General features: G+C 38.8%; 1 protein-coding gene across 1 annotated transcript in view; it reads left to right on the top strand.

Moving 5' to 3' along the window:
- Positions 1–12,209, top strand: part of LOC119731638 (Golgi-specific brefeldin A-resistance guanine nucleotide exchange factor 1-like) — a 34,758-nt gene extending 22,549 nt beyond the window's left edge. The window contains exons 22-35 of the mRNA XM_038204837.1: positions 167–408; positions 906–1,026; positions 1,375–1,562; positions 2,364–2,517; positions 2,938–3,169; positions 3,877–4,031; positions 4,472–4,709; positions 5,266–5,465; positions 6,108–6,255; positions 6,997–7,229; positions 7,976–8,089; positions 8,458–8,638; positions 9,018–9,125; positions 9,407–12,209. Of these exons, the coding sequence (XP_038060765.1) occupies positions 167–408; positions 906–1,026; positions 1,375–1,562; positions 2,364–2,517; positions 2,938–3,169; positions 3,877–4,031; positions 4,472–4,709; positions 5,266–5,465; positions 6,108–6,255; positions 6,997–7,229; positions 7,976–8,089; positions 8,458–8,638; positions 9,018–9,125; positions 9,407–9,723 (2,631 nt within the window). The 3' untranslated portion in view covers positions 9,724–12,209. The remainder of the gene's footprint in view (positions 1–166; positions 409–905; positions 1,027–1,374; positions 1,563–2,363; positions 2,518–2,937; positions 3,170–3,876; positions 4,032–4,471; positions 4,710–5,265; positions 5,466–6,107; positions 6,256–6,996; positions 7,230–7,975; positions 8,090–8,457; positions 8,639–9,017; positions 9,126–9,406) is intronic.
- Positions 12,210–19,991: the final 7,782 nt, after the last annotated feature.

Here is a 19,991-nt window from a genome sequence, read left to right as displayed (position 1 = left end):
CCTGCAGATTGCCTTCGATCTTGAACACATATACTTTATGTGGTGTCAACCAAGTTTCTTACAAGTTAGATTTTGTTCTACATCAATTTGATTCCTGATTTGCATTTGGAATGTCACCATTACATTAAGTTACAGTTGCATTCCGCATTTGTTTTCCCTCTCTAAGACCCCGGAGAACCTTCCGATCGCCTTCGGGTCCAACGCCAAGGCCCACCTTGCCGCCAAGACGGTCTTTGGCCTGGCCCACCGGCACGGTGACATCCTCGCCGAGGGATGGAAGAACCTCTTGGACTGCATGCTGCAGCTGTACCGGGCTAAGCTGCTCCCGATTGAGATGGTAGAGGTCCAGGACTTTGTGGATCCTAGCGGCAGGGTCTCCCTGATCAGAGAGGAGATGCAGCCTGTCAAGTAAGTCATTCTAGGATGTCTGAACCCAGTTAATGCCTTGAAAAATAGAGGATCTCTTAAAAGACCTTAATAGGTTTAACATCTGTACTTGACACCTAGTTGCATGTAGCAACCTCTCAATTTGAGAAGGTGAGATCCTAGACTGGATCCTAGCGGCAGAGTCTTCCAGATCATAGAGGAGATGCAGCCTGTCAAGTAAGCCATTCTGAGAAGTCTAAACACTGACTGGGTCTGAGGTCCCTTTGTAAACCTTGAGATCCTAATAGTTATTGCTGTAATTATTTTCTTGACACTGAGTTGGATGTTACATCCTCTCCAAATTGAGACGATTGATGACAGGACTTAGGATCTAGGAGGTGGCTTCACTTATTAGGAGATACTCTGAAGTGTGGCTTGATTTCTCCTGGGTTGTCTGGAGTGTGCCACATGTAACATTTAAATATTTGAAGGTACAGAATCAAAATGTGGTCTCTTTTATTTTGGTTGTCGTTGCTTAGGTCTGATTCTTCCTTGTTTGGTTCGTTCTACTCCTACTTCACGACTGCTGAGACATCCACTCAGAAAGGGCCTACCAATGAAGACAAGGAGGCCATTGAACAGGCCAGGAGCTGTATAGAGGTAAGCCCTTTATAAATGAATTTAAAATAACCAAAAATTATTAGGTATATTACCCTGCAATATTTCCCCCAGGAGCAGTCAGTATAAGGTCAGTATAAGGTATATTGTCTTGCAATATACCTTATACGGACTGCTTTCTGAGGGCATATTGCTGTCTTAGGAGATCATCAGTGTCAGCTAACATGGGAATTTACTCAATTGATTTTCAACAGTGTTATATTCATGTCTTTACTAAAATTCTGATTTTTTAGTTTTTTGTTTTGAAAAATTTCACCGACTTCCGACAATTTCTTAAATTTAATTGCCAACTTTGACGAGAATTCCGTTTCCTCCTTTACTGTGTCTCAGGACTGTCACCCGGAGCACCTGATCACAGAGAGTAAATTCCTGCGGCAGGAGTCCCTCCAAGAGTTGATGAAGTCGCTGACGTTTGCCTCCCAGGGCCCTCAGGCAGCTGACTCCCTCGGGGTACAGTATGAGGAAGAGGCGGCCGTCTTCAACCTCGAGCTGCTCATCAGGGTGGTCTTGGAAAATCGGTAAGAATTGTTACTTTGTTTATATCCTTCTCTAAACAAAGGCTCCTTTCACTCCATGCAAAGCAGTATGGGCTCCGTGCACAAGTACCCCCTCAACGGTAAGAAAGGGAGAGTTGGGGGAGACCACTGGGAGAGACATTTGAATGCGTTGCCGACGACACTTGATGCTCACGTGAAGTCGAAATGGCTTTGTGCACATTCATACTAAAATAAGTCAGGGTACTTCGCACCATACGCAAATTGACTAGAGCGGGGTTTGAACCTGCGACCTTCGGTTTACTGTTCCGGTGCTCTACCAACTGAGATATCTAGCCATATTTTGGAGGTTCCCCGTTTTGTCAGTGTCTTTGTACAAGGGGTACTACTCAGATCATCATGTCGGTTTTAAGGCCGTTGTCCAGTCTGTTCTGGGTTGGCCTGCTTTCTCCCTATGGCTCTCCTCCACTTGGCCCTGTCCGTCGCATCCCTCGCATTGACTCCAAGCAGTCGCATGTCATCTGACAGGGAGCTCTGCCAAGTCTTGCGCGGTCGGCCGACGGGTGTGGGCCCACCCACAATTACGTTGGTACACCTCTTGACCCAGTTGACATCCTCCTTTCTCTCCACATGACCAAACCACCTCAGCCTGTGCCTCCTCAATACGATGCCGATCCCCTCCACTCCCACTCTCCTCCTCAGCTCCTCGCTTGACAGCCTGTCAGCCAGAGACACCCCACACAGATATCTTTGTAATAACAGTCCTGGGTCCGTCAGCATTAATTGTGTAAATCTTGATCCATTCAGTTGTTCTTGTTCTTGCAGGGATCGCGTCGGCACTCTATGGCAAGGCATCTGTGATCATCTCTACAGTCTGATTGTCTCAACGACAGAGTACAGCTTGCTAGTTGAGAGAGCCGTTGTCGGTATCCTCAGGCTGGCCATACGCCTGCTGAGGAAGGACGACATCGCTGCTCAGGTAGGTGTCTGGATTGTTGATCATGACTTGCTAGGTGGGACTCGAACCTCAGACCTTGTGCTTTTGATTAGAGTACAGCCAGCTAGTTGAGAGAGCTGTGGTCGGTATCCTCAGGCTAGCCATACGCCTGCTGAGGAAGGACGACATCGCTGCTCAGGTAGGTGTCTGGATTGTTGATCATGATACGTCTAGGTGGGACTCGAACCTCAGACCTTGTGTTTTTGATTAGAGTACAGCCTGCTAGTTGAGAGAGCCGTGGTTGGTATTCTCAGGCTAGCCATACGCCTGCTGAGAAGGGACGACATCGCCTAGGTAGGTGTAATGATTGTCACTGTTATCCACCTAGGTGGGGTTCACTGCACATTTCCAGTAGCTACCTGTAAAAGGGTTTCTGAAATTAATCAATGCCTTCGTCTGCAGGTTCTGACATCTCTACGGATGCTACTCCTGATGAAGAAGTCGGTCCTGCAGCGCGTCTGTCGTCAGGTGGCCTATGGTCTCCACGAACTCCTGCGCACCAACGCGGCCAACATTCACTCCTCCCAGGACTGGTACACCCTCTTCACGCTGCTGGAGTGCGTGGGTGCGGGAGCAGCACCCCCTAGCGTCCACATGGGCGACGCGAAGAGAGATCGAGAGATACAAGACACGGGTAGGCAAAATACAATAGCATTTGTTACAAGTGGTATGTTGTATACAAATGTATACAATGTTGTATACAAATGTATACAATGTAACCTGATTATAGAGGAATTACTTTGCCACTGCTTACCCTTCAAAAAATCATGTTGTATCTGTTTTGGTAAACCTCCTACATAATTAATTTCAACTATCAAATGATTAAAAAAAGTCAACAAAAATGTTCATATATCTTTTAGTCAGACTTGACCCCCCAAAAAATTCTGTACATGTTTGACTAGATCATCATAATTTCAGAGAGACATTTCTTTTTTTTTTCTTTTAGTTTAAAGAAAAGAGACATCGCCAACAAATTTAAATTCTGAAAATAATATTTAGTTTCTCAGCAATAACAAACTTTGCCAATGTGACCTATTCATATGATCTTGTCAATTAACTGGCTCTTTACGGTGACAGCACTTAAAAATATCAATACTATTAACGAGTCGGCATTTTGTAAAATTTTTCCATTGTAACAAAGTAAATAAAGAACACAAATTTTATAAAATAAATAAACGCAAGCAATCTTATTTATTTCTTGATAATTGTACGTGATGTTTAGAAACAAATCTTGGCAGTCTAATAATCAGACAGTAAAGGGCAGCCAGATATATAAAAAAATAAAAACTGCAATATTCCTAAAGTTGTTGAATTTTGCTGTTTTTTTCCTGTGTCCAGCAGGCACCCAGTCCGACAGTGAGATGTCAACAGGCAGTGTCAGCGGTGCCTCGGATCAAGGCTACACCTCGGACAGTGAACTCTTCAAGCATAAACAGCCTCACCGATCCAGCAGTGAGCCGGACGTGTCCACCATGACGGACGATAGAGTCATCTCGGTGAGTCATAGGGGGTCTTGAAACTATTTTTTCGGCTTTGTCTTTGACTTCATTCCTGGCGTTAGAAAAATCTGAAAGCCTCAGGAAATTTGGGAAAAATACCAAAAAGTACGGAAAATTCAGGTCATTTGCCAGTAACTCTGAAGGGAAAGGTTTTTGCTTGTTTGGGGTGTGGCGTCTTGTGCCATGTGTCCACGTTGTGTCTAATATAGCTGGCAATATAGTTATGAGGGGAGAAGGGAGGCCATCGCTTGTCAACAAGACGCCTTTGCATTTTCAGGATCTTTGTTGCTTTGCTGCAACCACCTCTTGACTTCCCAGCAACCTCGTTAGAATTAAAATATCCACATGGATTTTTGGAAATATCAGGGGAAACTCAAGGAAATGTTGTCTTCATGAAGTGCTGGAAATCCTGATTGTTGCCCCCCCCCTTCCCCCAGGTGAACAATGACAGCACAGTCCGCCACACCCAGAACCATTCCCGAGACGTCCCCAAACACCAGAACCAATTTGAGATCGCCCTGGATCAGACCCTCAGCCACCACGACACCAAGGCCCTCATGAAATGCTGCGAGTCCCTGGCCTTCCTGGTCAGAGACGCGGCCCACGTCACGCCTTCCAACTTTGAGTCTTGCGTCCACGCCATCAGGAGCTTTGTGGAGGCCACAGTCAATGGAGGTAGGTGCATTAGATGGATTGTTTTACAGCTTTTTAGTCAGGAATTTCCCCCCCAAAAATCTTCAAATCATTGTCTCAAAGTTTCTGAAGTCATATTCCTCTAACTTACAGTAGGGAAATAATTTTGTTTACATCTTTTTTCTTTAAATATTCTGATCACACTCCCATGTTTTTTTAGATTGAAGATGATTTCAGAAACCCCAAATCTTTTTTTTCTTTTTTTGGTAAAGAACAAAAACAAAGGAGATTTTTTTTAATGAAGCAATAATATTTATTTAATTTTCAAAAAAAATCTAAACTTTTTTTCCTAATTTTCTTTTTCTTGTTTTCCCCATTTTTCTGATATCTCCTTACATTTTTCAAATTCTCTTTATTGCAGATATCCACAATTGGCTTAATTAAATTTTTCGTTTTAGAAATTTCCAAAACAATATCTATAAATCTGATCCTCAAAAAATAGATTTTTTTTCAAACTTTGTTCCACCCACCCTAAATATTTTAAACCATAAAACATGTCTTGTAACATGTAATTAAGACAAATTTGTAACTTTCACAGGGAAACTCAGAAATGATCGACAAAAGAAACCCGAGCCGCCAAAAGACCGGAAAAACTCCCGAATGTCCCGGAACCAGAGGAACAAGAAGAGCATGCCCAAGACCAACTCTGTTCCCGAGAAGATCTACCAGATGGCCGACGGCTATGAAGATGGAGAAGACGAGGGACCTCCCGGCGGATATCACTCCCTGTCTATACAGGTTGGTGATTGGTTGATTCAAACTGTAAACGGGCTTTGATTGGATGAGTGGATGGGGCAGGTATTGCTCAGTTTTAATGCATGATCAGGATTGGTTGATTTAACTCTAATATGGATTGTGATTGGTGGAATGATTTGGGATATCACTGTGTGTGTGAATAGATGCTGATTGGTGGATTCAAATTGAATTTAGCCAGTGATTGGTTGAATGATCAGCAAGGTATTGCTCACCGCCAATAGAGCTAGGTGATTGGTGGAGTCAAGTAGAACGTGGATTATGATTGGTTGAAAATTGGAAAGTACTGAATTATTCAACAGCAAACTTAAAAGATTAAGGCCCATTCTGAATCTCTTGTCTAGTGTTATTATCTAGGTCTTTGACAGTGGAGCCCTCAATCAAACTCTGCATTGACCAATTAGATCACAGTATCTGGTCAGGTGACCATGATAGCTCGGTCAAAGTTGGTCACAAGCACCAATGACAAATGTACACGAACCAAAAGTGGGCGGGGCTAATGACAAATCTGGAACAGTCCACAGGGGGACATGTTGACAATAAACCTAGCCATATTTCTGGACACCAATTTTTGACACAACAGAGGTTTAAATTAAAAAAATTAAAATTCTTCTTTTTTCTCGTCAGTTGCTGGACTTGATGCACACCCTCCACACGAGGGCAGCATCCATCTTCAGCTCCTGGGCCGAGGAGGAGAAGAAAGACGGATCGCAGACGACGATCGACGCCGGAGCCAGTGCATTGTGGATCAAATGCTGGTGCCCACTACTGCAAGGTAACAGGCTGCATTAGAATTAGCGGCTACGGCTAGCTATTACACATGGGCCTTTGAAAGCCGTAAAAATCATTCAGGCACCGTCTAATGGTCTTGATTACTTGCAGGCACACTACGGCTATCTGCAGTGGCTGCAGACGCTTCCATAGGCACATCTGTAATTTTAAGTCCTACACTTTGAAAAACATTAGGGAAGGCAACACTTGGTTTACAATAAACCCTAGTAATGCTAGTTCTTGAACAGGCTTACTTGTATACCATTGCTGCTGTATGTTTGGTAGCCATCCATAGAACCTGCTGGTTTGCGCGCAATCCGGTGGAAATTAGTCTTGCATACAGAACCAGTGGGTGCAAGCAGTGTGCCCGTACACTGTGGTCATGCAATGGCACCTACCGTTCCTATTGAATGTCAATACCCACTATTATTATTATTATTAATCATTTCTGGTAATGAAACGAAGGATTCCTCAAAAGCGCCCTAGGCACTGTAGCTCGCAAGCCTGAAGAAACCTGTGGAGAGAAGACAATGAGAAGAAGTTACAGTTTTAGAAGTGGGAGGAAAAGCCCAGAAGAATATTCTGGGGAAAACCCACGGAATCAGGCAGGGACTGAAAACCCAATCCACATATTGGCCCAGGCGGGATTCGAACCCGGGTCACAGCGGTGGAAGGCGAGGAAAGTACCGCTACGCCAACCTGACTCCCCTGATTCACAATGATGACTTGTGCCTTTTCTGTACAGGTATCGCCAGGCTGTGCTGTGACGTTCGTCGTCAGGTCCGCATGCAAGCCCTGACCTACCTCCAGCGAGCCCTCCTAGTCCACGACCTACAGACCCTGTCGGCCGTGGAGTGGGAGTCCTGCTTCAACAAGGTCCTGTTCCCACTGCTGGCCAAGCTGCTGGACCAGATCCATCCCCAGGACCCCGTGGGGCTGGAGGAGACCCGCATGAGGGCGGCTACGCTGCTCTGCAAGGTGGGTTAAACCCATTGGTACCCATACCGCTCAAAAACCACCTTTCCTTTTTATCCCTGTACTGACCCAAATTGCCCCAGTGTTCTTCGGTTTTATAGAGTCAGTAAGGTAATAAATACATTTTAATACAATGTAGTACAGTTGCTAATGGGTTAAAGGGTCCAGGAGATATATTTTTTTTCTTAGGAACATTTCGTGTAACTTTCTACTCTTAGTGTATGAAAACTATTTGACGTTCCTTTTTGGATGAGTTTACTGAAAAGTGCACTTCTTAATGTTAAAGTTAAAATTTGTGTGCGAGGATCAATATGCAGTGTTTTGCAGAGAGTATTTTATAACTGTCAAAGGCTTTAACTTGTTAAAAGGATAGAAACAATGAACAGCGGTCACCCAAAAAAATTACCATTGACAAAAAAATTGGCACCTGACAATAAATTGCTGCAACTTTATTATAAAGTAACATCACAGTTGTGTGTACGTGGCCGCGCATATTTTTTTTTCTCCGAATATTCAAAGCGGCAAAAAGCTATTGGAATATTCGGGTGATGATCGAATGTTCGAATATTTTGTATATTCAGGACAGCCCTAATAATGATGTCTATGGCCCTGCCAAAATGCGACGCAGCAACTTACAACACTTTGAAAGGGAAAAAGTTGGGACATGTGATTGCCGTGACCTTTTAGGATTTTTAATGATTTGCAGAGATTGAGTCAAATCTAACTGTACCTCTGTTTTGCCCCTGCAGGTATTCTTACAGCATTTGACGCCCCTTCTGTCACTGTCTACGTTCACCGCCCTGTGGCTCACCATTCTGGATTTCATGGACAAGTACATGCACGCTGATAAGAGTGATCTACTGGTAAGTTACTTTACTTTCCCATCATTTGATGCTGTGATACAGTTTGTTTCTTACCTCTACAACTACTAAGCAACAATGTATTTAAGTTACAATTCCTACTAACCATGTTTTAAAATTTCAGTTAACTTGCTGGACTTGAACATCAGTTTAATAATAGTTGTTTATGTAAAATATTTACCGTCTGTATCATATTTGAGTTTCTGCCTGAAAACAGATTTTTATTTATTTATTTACTATTTTTTTTCCAGGAATTCAAAAGTTAGTCATTTTTTGAATGAGACATCTTAAAAAACCCAAATTGGCCCATATTTCGTATAGGAATTACTTTGCAAATTTTGAATTGTTCGGTGTTTTTTTTTCCCCTGCAGTACGAAGCTATCCCCGAATCCTTGAAGAACATGCTGCTAGTCATGGACACGGCGGGGGTCTTCCAAGACGAGGCCGGCTCAGAGAGAGGCCAGAACTGCCAGCTGTGGGTCTTCACCTGGGAGAGGATCGACTGCTTCTTGCCGGGGCTCAAGAACGAGGTCTTCAAACCACACGAACCAGGTAGGTTGGCTAGGTACTCTTGTTTGCTTTTATAGACATGCGCCCAAAGCAACTGCATTTAGCCAAAAAACCTACACACTCTGCCCATACTTGATTTGTGTGGTGGTCAGAGGTGATATTTGTTGCACCTGTTCATGAAAGAAATTCATCAGGCTGGTAGAATTTCAACTAGTGAAACTAGTCGAAACGTAAACGAAACTACGTAAGTAATTGGCTGTGTTTATAGAAAATTCATTTACAAAGTTGCACCTGTTTTTTTTATAAAGCAGTATTACTTGTGCCACAGGTGTTTTACATTAGAGTGTTTTGTTTCAGTGTCCCTTCTCTTACATACATTCAGTGTCTGTATGTCTTTTCCATTAATGTCTTCATGTCGTAGTTGTGGTCAAAGAGCCGGCCCCTAGCGTGGCCCCGACGCCAGACGAAATGATGAGAGACGGAAACCCGAATGAAGAGGAACAGAAAACAGTCAGTGCAAAACCTGAAGGTAGGTCATTGGGAAAATGACGTCGCTGCTTGTACTCAAACTTGGAAATCAAAGAATTTGGGGTATTTTTTTTATGTATTCTGTGAGATAATATTGAAATGCCACAACAGTCTTTTTCAATATCTTGGGCAGCTTTCAAATATATCCTTGCAGTTGAACAGGGTGTTTCGCTTTTATATGAACCCGCAATGATGGATGTAAGCTATTTTTTTATTTAAAGAAAAACTTGCCTGTTTATTAATTTACGGTAAATCAAGGAAAACATATTTTTGTCGTCACAGGAAAAAGTGCAACACCTCCACCTCAGGATGCCACGCCCGTAAAGGAAGCCCCGCCTCCTGCGGTAACAGCACCTGTGACCACGCCCGCGACCACGCCCTCGACCACACCCAGCGCCAAAGACACCAACCCAGTCACCAGTCAGCCCAACATCATCCTGCAGCCGCCCCTGCCCTTTCTGGGCCCCCTCCCTGGGGGTCAGGATGCCAAGCAAGGCTCCCCCGTGCCGTTCCTCCTCAACCCGGCCATCTTGAAAGGATCGCCGATCGTCGCCCAGATACTCCCCCAGCCGGAGCCCTCAACCACGGGAAGCTCTTAAAAGCTCCATCAGCAGAAATAGGTGAAAAAATTTACCTCTTTTTTTTTAAACCTCTTGGTTGTAACCAGCGGTACTATGGCTACCATATTAGCTGAACATAGCTAAAAAACGATGCACAACCCGAACTTAAACCCTGACCCTGCCAGATAGCAACACGCTGCGACAGGTGTAAAAGTCTGTGGGACCTTGCTGCATCGAGCCATCAACACCAGTGCCTAAACGGCCGATTCTGAAACAATGAGAGCTAGTCCCATTGAACAATGCCGCAGCCGCATATCCTGCTGCATTCGGTGACCACAGACTCTGGCATGTTAGCTTGAGATTTTTGACCTGATGGTTCTTGCTTCACTTAGCAGGCATGTCGTGTCATTTTGACAAGCGTTGCATGTTGCTGTGTTTAGCACGGTATCTCACCAAAAAAATATCCTGGAGAGTTTGGGGCAACCTTTTTTTCTTTTTCTTTTTTAAACCAGGGACAGATTCTAAAATCTATACTTTACCTGAGTTCTAACTTTGGTTGAGCACGTCACAGCTGGAAAAAACCCAGTGAACGTATTGCTAGTACAGAAAATCTTACAGTTTTGTGCTTCAAGAATAGTCACAGAATTTGAAATCAAGACTTTGTTTGAGTACTGGGTAAATCTCTTACATATTTTAAAAATCAAGAAATTCCATGAGTTGTAAGCAATAATTAACAAATTTCAAAATATGTGAAAAAAAATTCATTTAAAAATTAATCTTGGCTATAATTGAACACTAATTCCAGTTCATTAGACCTGTAATTATATTGTAGATAGGTCTTCGAAAATTAAAAACTGTCAAGTACTACGAAAGGACAACGACAAGATTAAAAAAAACCTACAAACTAAATACTGTAGCTTTAACTTTATAACTTTTAAACTAAAAATTAACACTACAAGAGATTCTTGGGGAAATTTCATCTGAAAACATTTTGAGATATTTTGAGGCTTGGAAAGAATTGGAGGATTTTGTTTTGATGATCATGCGCTGCTGCAGAATACCATGGTCAACGACGTAACGTTTTGTTTGCTCTTGTGTTTAATTCTGCAAAGTTTTACAGTAAAATTGATGTTCACACAGTGCAATGTTGAATTCTTGTCGTCGATAATTTTAGATATTGTGATCGTTTTAACCAAGAAGATTATTTGGCTTATGATGTTAGTTTTTGCACACGTACTGTTTTGTTGATATTAGATGAAATTAGTTCAGTCCACAAAAAAAAAAATATTTGAGGCTCAGAAAAGAAAGCAATTGTCAAGTATTAAGTTGTAGGGCTCATTTAGGTTCAACAAATGTTGTGTAACTGTACGATAAAACACTGTTTTGATTTATATTTTTTAGAGTATACAAAAGCCACAGAAACATGATTTGTAAATTGTTAACAAAGGCGGCCGTGCTAGAATCGTACAATACTTTGGTTTCATAAGTTTTCATTTTTTTTTTTAAATCATTTGCCATGACAACCATGGGTATCCAAAAAATTGTTTAGGAATCAAATTAACCTCTGGAAAAAAAGGTATAAGTCACCTAAATTTATTCCAACGTGCCGCAGCTTTCCAAATATTGGCTTTTACAAAAAAGAATGTTACCGAAAAATAATCGTGAAATAGTTTAGGTCAACTATAGTGATTAAGTTACGTGTGTTTATGAAGAGAATTCTATTTAGAGAAATTGCAAGGAGGATAGTTATGATGTATCTTTTGTTTAGACAATTCTAGACTGGAAAGTAGTGATAAATTCTTTCTTTGTGCAAAGGTTCATACTTTCAGAATGGCAGTGCAAAAAACCTGATATTTCAGATTAAGAATAATCTTCAAATTCTGTTGCTCTGTAGCTGAAAAAATTAGGCTCTTGTTACCTACAATTTTTCTTTTCTATCAAAAAATGTGTCCACTTTTTATTATTCGTCAACAATCCCACAGCGGATGGACAGTTTCCTGAAAAATAAGTGATTGTTTATTTATCCAGATTTCAAATTTTAGTAGTAACTCCAAGAGAGCATTTGATGGAGAACAAGTGATTGATTTGTAACATAATTGTGTAAAAATAAAAACCCTTAATAACTAAATATCTTTCAAAGGTTACACACCACGGTCCTTGAAGTAAAGATTCTATAAATTTCAAAGACTCAGATGAATTATTATAAATGTGTTTTAAACTGCAATTTTTCTGTGTGTAACCGTATCTTAATTTTTTTTAAAGCATTTTATGGTTTACAAACATGATGCCATAATTATTTTGATTTTTGTGTAGTACTGGATTTATAGACATTCAGAAAAGTACACACAAAAAAGGGTGGGGGTGTTAAATGAAGTGTTAAATTGTACCTGTATATAATCCTTATGGTCAGTGCGTTGGTTATCATTGTACTGTACAGTGGTCAAAACTTGTATATCTGTAATTATCTGATGTAAATTACACGATGATCGAGGATGTTATTAAAAACGCATACTGTGGTAAAAAAATGTCGTCAACTAAGAATGATTGTTTCATTTCTAAGTAACTAACCATGCTCTGTTGTAGTACTTTACTGAAGTCATAATTTGCATCTACATATTCTTGCAAAAAAAATATATAAGAATATCAGTTAAAAATACAAACTTTCCTGACTAAATTGAATATTTTTTTTGCCAGAAACTTCAACGTGTCAGCTGTCCGTGTATCCAGTGATACATAATCAGGATAATTGCATCAAAAAGAGGCAAAACACATTTTTATCCAAAATTAAAAATGGTAAGGGGTTAGCCTTGCATTTTTATCAAAATGGGGCCAATACACATTTTTATCCAAAATTTTAAACGGTGAGGGGTTAGCCTTGCATTTTTATGAAAAAAGGGTAAAAACAAATTTTAATCTTTTAAAAATTTTTGAAAGTTGCTAGAAAGATGCCTTAAGGGCCCTAGAACGCATTCCCAATCGATTACTCGACAGATGTGCTATTAAAGGGGAAATTCTGTCGAAAAATTAAGGTAAAATCGCTCAAAAATTAACTTCCCCCCCCAAAAAAAATTGCTGATTTTTGCCAAAATCTTCAAAATTATGCGTGTTAGAGTATCGATTGATGTTCCTCTTGCATCCAGATGAATTTCTGCATTGTTTTGAGAAAAGTCAATTTTTGGTCGATTTTGACTAAAAATGTAAGGCTAACCCCTTACATTTTTTCCGATTTTGGCCCAAAAATGAAATTTCTTGAAAGTTGCTAGGAAGATGTCTTAAGGGCCCTAGAACGCATTCCCAATCGATTACTGGACAGATGTGCTACTAAAGGGGAAATTCCATCGAAAAATGAAGGTAAAATTGCTCAAAAATTCATTTATTTTCTCCAAAAATTGCTGATTTTTGTCCAAATCTTCAAAATTATGCGTGTCAGAGTTTCGATTGATGTTCCTCTTGCATCCAGATGAATTTCTGCATTGTTTTGAGAAAAGTCAATTTTTGGTCGATTTTGACTAAAAATGTAAGGCTAACCCCTTACATTTTTTCCGATTTTGGCCCAAAAATGAAATTTCTTGAAAGTTGCTAGGAAGATGTCTTAAGGGCCCTAGAACGCATTCCCAATCGATTACTGGACAGATGTGCTATTAAAGGAGAAATTCCGTCGAAAAATGAAGGTACAATCGCTCAAAAATTCACTTTATTTTCTCCAAAAATTGCTGATTTTTGTCCAAATCTTCAAAATTATGCGTGTAAGAGTTTGGATTAATGTTCCTCTTGCATCCAGATGAATTTCTGCCTTGTTTTGAGAAAAGTCAATTTTTGGTCGATTTTGACTAAAAATGTAAGGCTAACCCCTTACATTTTTTTCCAATTTTGGCCCAAAAATGAAATTTCTTGAAAGTTGCTAGAAAGATGTCTTAAGGGCCCTAGAACGCATTCCCAATCGATTACTGGACAGATGTGCTATTAAAGGGGAAATTCCGTCGAAAAATGAAGGTAAAATCGCTCAAAAATTAACTTTTTTTCTCCAATATTGCTGATTTTTGTCCAAATCTTCAAAATTATGCGTGTTAGAGCATCGATTGATGTTCCTCTTGCATCCAGATGAATTTCTGCATTGTTTTGAGAAAAGTCAATTTTTGGTCGATTTTGACTAAAAATGTAAGGCTAACCCCTTACATTTTTTCCAATTTTGGCCCAAAAATGAAATTTCTTGAAAGTTGCTAGGAAGATGTCTTAAGGGCCCTAGAACGCATTCCCAATCGATTACTGGACAGATGTGCTATTAAAGGGGAAATTCCGTCGAAAAATGAAGGTAAAATCGCTCAAAAATTAACTTTTTTTCTCCAAAAATTGCTGATTTTTGTCCAAATCTTCAAAATTATGCGTGTTAGAGTATCGATTGATGTTCCTCTTGCATCCAGATGAATTTCTGCATTGTTTTGAGAAAAGTCAATTTTTGGTCGGTTTTGACTAAAAATGTAAGGCTAACCCCTTACATTTTTTTCCAATTTTGGCCCAAAAATGAAATTTCTTGAAAGTTGCTAGAAAGATGTCTTAAGGGCCCTAGAACGCATTCCCAATCGATTACTGGACAGATGTGCTATTAAAGGGGAAATTCCGTCGAAAAATGAAGGTAAAATCGCTCAAAAATTAACTTTTTTTCTCCAAATATTGCTGATTTTTGTCCAAATCTTCAAAATTATGCGTGTTAGAGTATCGATTGATGTTCCTCTTGCATCCAGATGAATTTCTGCATTGTTTTGAGAAAAGTCAATTTTTGGTCGATTTTGACTAAAAATGTAAGGCTAACCCCTTACATTTTTTCCGATTTTGGCCCAAAAATGAAATTTCTTGAAAGTTGCTAGGAAGATGTCTTAAGGGCCCTAGAACGCATTCCCAATCGATTACTGGACAGATGTGCTATTAAAGGGGAAATTCCGTCGAAAAATGAAGGTAAAATTGCTCAAAAATTCACTTTATTTTCACCAAAAATTGCTGATTTTTGTCCAAATCTTCAAAATTATGCGTGTTAGAGTATCGATTGATGTTCCTCTTGCATCCAGATGAATTTCTGCATTGTTTTGAGAAAAGTCAATTTTTGGTCGATTTTGACTAAAAATGTAAGGCTAACCCCTTACATTTTTTCCGATTTTGGCCCAAAAATGAAATTTCTTGAAAGTTGCTAGGAAGATGTCTTAAGGGCCCTAGAACGCATTCCCAATCGATTACTGGACAGATATGCTATTAAAGGGGAAATTCCGTCGAAAAATGAAGGTAAAATTGCTCAAAAATTAACTTTTTTTCTCCAAAAATTGCTGATTTTTGTCCAAATCTTCAAAATTATGCGTGTTAGAGTATCGATTGATGTTCCTCTTGCATCCAGATGAATTTCTGCATTGTTTTGAGAAAAGTCAATTTTTGGTCGATTTTGACTAAAAATGTAAGGCTAACCCCTTACATTTTTTTCCAATTTTGGCCCAAAAATGAAATTTCTTGAAAGTTGCTAGAAAGATGTCTTAAGGGCCCTAGAACGCATTCCCAATCGATTACTGGACAGATGTGCTATTAAAGGGGAAATTCCGTCGAAAAATGAAGGTAAAATAGCTCAAAAATTCATTTATTTTCTCCAAAAATTGCTGATTATTGTCCAAATCTTCAAAATTATGCGTGTTAGAGTATCGGTTGATGTTCCTCTTGCATCCAGATGAATTTCCGCATTGTTTTGAGAAAAGTCAATTTTTGGTCGATTTTGACTAAAAATGTAAGGCTAACCCCTTACATTTTTTCCGATTTTGGCCCAAAAATGAAATTTCTTGAAAGTTGCTAGGAAGATGTCTTATGGGCCCTAGAACGCATTCCCAATCGATTACTGGACAGATGTGGTATTAAAGGGGAAATTCCGTCGAAAAATGAAGGTAAAATTGCTCAAAAATTCACTTTATTTTCACCAAAAATTGCTGATTTTTGTCCAAATCTTCAAAATTATGCGTGTTAGAGTATCGATTGATGTTCCTCTTGCATCCAGATGAATTTCTGCATTGTTTTGAGAAAAGTCAATATTTGGTCGATTTTGACTAAAAATGTAAGGCTAACCCCTTACATTTTTTCCGATTTTGGCCCAAAAATGAAATTTCTTGAAAGTTGCTAGGAAGATGTCTTAAGGGCCCTAGAACGCATTCCCAATCGATTACTGGACAGATATGCTATTAAAGGGGAAATTCCGTCGAAAAATGAAGGTAAAATTGCTCAAAAATTAACTTTTTTTCTCCAAAAATTGCTGATTATTGTCCAAATCTTCAAAATTATGCGTGTTAGAGTATCGATTGATGTTCCTCTTGCATCCAGATGAATTTCTGCATTGTTTTGAGAAAAGTCAATTTTTGGTCGATTTTGACTAAAAATGTAAGGCTAACCCCTTACATTTTTTTCCAATTTTGGCCCAAAAATGAAATTTCTTGAAAGTTGCTAGAAAGATGTCTTAAGGGCCCTAGAACGCATTCCCAATCGATTACTGGACAGATGTGCTATTAAAGGGGAAATTCCGTCGAAAGATGAAGGTAAAATCGCTCAAAAATTAACTTTTTTTCTCCAAATATTGCTGATTTTTGTCCAAATCTTCAAAATTATGCGTGTTAGAGTATCGATTGATGTTCCTCTTGCATCCAGATGAATTTCTGCATTGTTTTGAGAAAAGTCAATTTTTGGTCGATTTTGACTAAAAATGTAAGGCTAACCCCTTACATTTTTTCCGATTTTGGCCCAAAAATGAAATTTCTTGAAAGTTGCTAGGAAGATGTCTTAAGGGCCCTAGAACGCATTCCCAATCGATTACTGGACAGATGTGCTATTAAAGGGGAAATTCCGTCGAAAAATGAAGGTAAAATTGCTCAAAATTCACTTTATTTTCACCAAAAATTGCTGATTTTTGTCCAAATCTTCAAAATTATGCGTGTTAGAGTATCGATTGATGTTCCTCTTGCATCCAGATGAATTTCTGCATTGTTTTGAGAAAAGTCAATTTTTGGTCGATTTTGACTAAAAATGTAAGGCTAACCCCTTACATTTTTTCCGATTTTGGCCCAAAAATGAAATTTCTTGAAAGTTGCTAGGAAGATGTCTTAAGGGCCCTAGAACGCATTCCCAATCGATTACTGGACAGATGTGCTATTAAAGGGGAAATTCCGTCGAAAAATGAAGGTAAAATCGCTCAAAAATTCACTTTATTTTCACCAAAAATTGCTGATTTTTGTCCAAATCTTCAAAATTATGCGTGTTAGAGTATCGATTGATGTTCCTCTTGCATCCAGATGAATTTCTGCATTGTTTTGAGAAAAGTCAATTTTTGGTCGATTTTGACTAAAAATGTAAGGCTAACCCCTTACATTTTTTCCGATTTTGGCCCAAAAATGAAATTTCTTGAAAGTTGCTAGGAAGATGTCTTAAGGGCCCTAGAACGCATTCCCAATCGATTACTGGACAGATGTGCTATTAAAGGGGAAATTCCGTCGAAAAATGAAGGTAAAATTGCTCAAAAATTCATTTATTTTCTCCAAAAATTGCTGATTATTGTCCAAATCTTCAAAATTATGCGGGTAAGAGTATCGATTGATGTTCCTCTTGCATCCAGATGAATTTCTGCATTGTTTTGAGAAAAGTCAATTTTTGGTCGATTTTGACTAAATATGTAAGGCTAACCCCTTACATTTTTTCCGATTTTGGCCCAAAAATGAAATTTCTTGAAAGTTGCTAGAAAGATGTCTTAAGGGCCCTAGAACGCATTCCCAATCGATTACTGGACAGATGTGCTATTAAAGGAGAAATTCCGTCGAAAAATGAAGGTAAACTCGCTCAAAAATTAACTTTTTTTTCTCCAAAAATTGCTGATTTTTGTCCAAATCTTCAAAATTATGCGTGTAAGAGTATTGATTAATGTTCCTCTTGCATCCAGATGAATTTCTGCCTTGTTTTGAGAAAAGTCAATTTTTGGTCGATTTTGACTAAAAATGTAAGGCTAACCCCTTGCATTTATTCCAATTTTGGCCCAAAAATGAAATTTCTTGAAAGTTGCTAGAAAGATGCCTTAAAGGCCCTAGAACGCATTCCCAATCGATTACTGGACAGATGTGCTATTAAAGGGGAAAGAGGCAAAAACACATTTTTATCCGAAATTAATAATGGTAAGGGGGTTAGCCTTGTATTTTTATCAACAAGGGACCGAACCAACTTTATTAAAAGTTCAAAACGGTAAGGGGTTAGCCTTGCATTTTTATCAAAAATGGGCAAAAACAAATTTTTATCCAAAATTGAAAACGGTAAGGGGTTAGCCTTGAATTTTTATCAAAAAGGGGCAAAAACAAAATTGTATCCAAAATTTAAAACGGTAAGGGGTTAGCCTTGAATTTTTATCAAAATGGGGCAAAAACAAAATTGTATCCAAAATTCAAAACGGTAAGGGGTTAGCCTTGCATTTTTATCAGGAAGTGGCGAAAACAAATTTTTATCCAAAATTTAATACAGTAAGGGGTTAGCCTTGCATTTTTATCAAAAAGAGGCAAAAACACATTTTCATCCTTGCAAAAACAAAATGTTGTCCAAATTCATAACCGTAAGGGGTTAGCCTTGCATTTTTATCAACAAGGGATTGAACCAAGTACATTTTTGATGGGGGGGGGGGGGAACCAAAATAGTCTAAATATGGCTAACCCCTTGAAATTTTTTTTTTTTCAATTTTGGTTGAAAAATGAAATTTCCCCAACTTGCAGGGAAGTTACTATAAGGTTCCCTAAATCACATTCCTACTGGATTTTGGACAGAGGTGCTCTGTAATAGGGATAATGCATCGCAAATTTGAGGGGAAATCAGTCCAAAATATTACTCTTCCTCACTTTATTTCACGTTTGCCCAAAACTTCGAATGATAGGTGTCATTTTGAACAATTTTGAAATTTTCAACAACAATGCTTCTACTTTGCCAACTGTCATCTGCTTCTATGCCGTACAGTACATCCCATAAGGTACATCGGATCTTTAAAAACCAAAATTTGACTGCGCAGTATACACACATTAAAACAGCTGAACAATATAGTTGGCTTTAAAAACTTGAAAGTTATTTCTTACGAAATAAACATTCCTTCACCAATGCCATGGTTAAATTTACGCAATTTATGCAAAACTGAATACATAATACCTGTATTTGAATACACCAGTACTTGCTGACAAAACTACACGAAGGAGACTAAACCTATCCCAACTTAAACACAGCCAAAATGAAGTACATGTACATGTACATGGCTATCGAAAATTAAACAAATCTCATTTTTTTGCAGAACAAAGTAGAGCATCAACTTACTAGTTTACCTAAAAGCTGAATCATCACCATTTTCACAGAAAATTTTCTAATATTAAGCAGTGATTGTTATACATTGTATTGTTCGCAATATAAACAAGTGCGAGTGCACAATAAGCTCTGGCGAAAAATGCGACGCTGATGGCATATATGGAACACCATAATTTTCGTCAATTTTCATTTCCTCCTTTTGGATACCGTCCAAGCACCACACAAAATACCACGTGACTTTAACATTACTGCACATATCTTCCCCGCCGTTTACACAATTTTCATAAACAACTTTACAAATTGCTACAAACAATTTTTAGAGTGCATTTACGGACGACAGCATATCTGCTCAATTTTTATAAAATATTTTTGGTCTATTTTTCGGCGACTGACCGACACCAAAGTGACTTTTAAAACTCCATGTAGACCATAAATTGCATACATATCTGAAAGACGTATATCAAATGTATAAAGTGCATATAATCAGATATACATGTATATATGACAAATGTATATAAAATATAAAAGGTATATCAAAAATATATATGAAAAAAACTATATTAGTATCAAAATATATCTCATAGGGCTTTGCCTTTCTTGCATCCAACACAATTTCTAACTTGTTTTCAGAAAAGTTAGTTTTATGTTAAATTTTAGTAAAACCGAAAGCAACCCCTTGCATTTTTTTTTATAAATAAATGCTTGAAGAATGAAATTGCTGGAAACTTGCAGGGAAGTTGAATAAAGGTCCCTGAAGCACGTTCTATCTAAATTGATTTTAGGACAGAGGTGCTTGTTAAACGGAATTATACATTGATAACTTGGGAGTAAATCAGTCGAACATATTACTTTAATTTCTAACTTACTTTCATATTTTCCCCCAAAACTTCAAAATTAGGGGTGTCTGAATATTCAATGCGGGGAAGACAGCTTCGCCATTTGACGCCCACTGACAAATTAAAATATGTTTA

This window comes from Patiria miniata, unplaced genomic scaffold (assembly GCF_015706575.1).
Source record: "Patiria miniata isolate m_02_andy unplaced genomic scaffold, ASM1570657v1 HiC_scaffold_24, whole genome shotgun sequence".
Classification (NCBI taxonomy): domain Eukaryota; kingdom Metazoa; phylum Echinodermata; class Asteroidea; order Valvatida; family Asterinidae; genus Patiria; species Patiria miniata.
The sequence above is the reverse complement of the archived record's forward strand: the minus strand, read 5'-3'. Positions and strand labels throughout refer to the sequence as shown.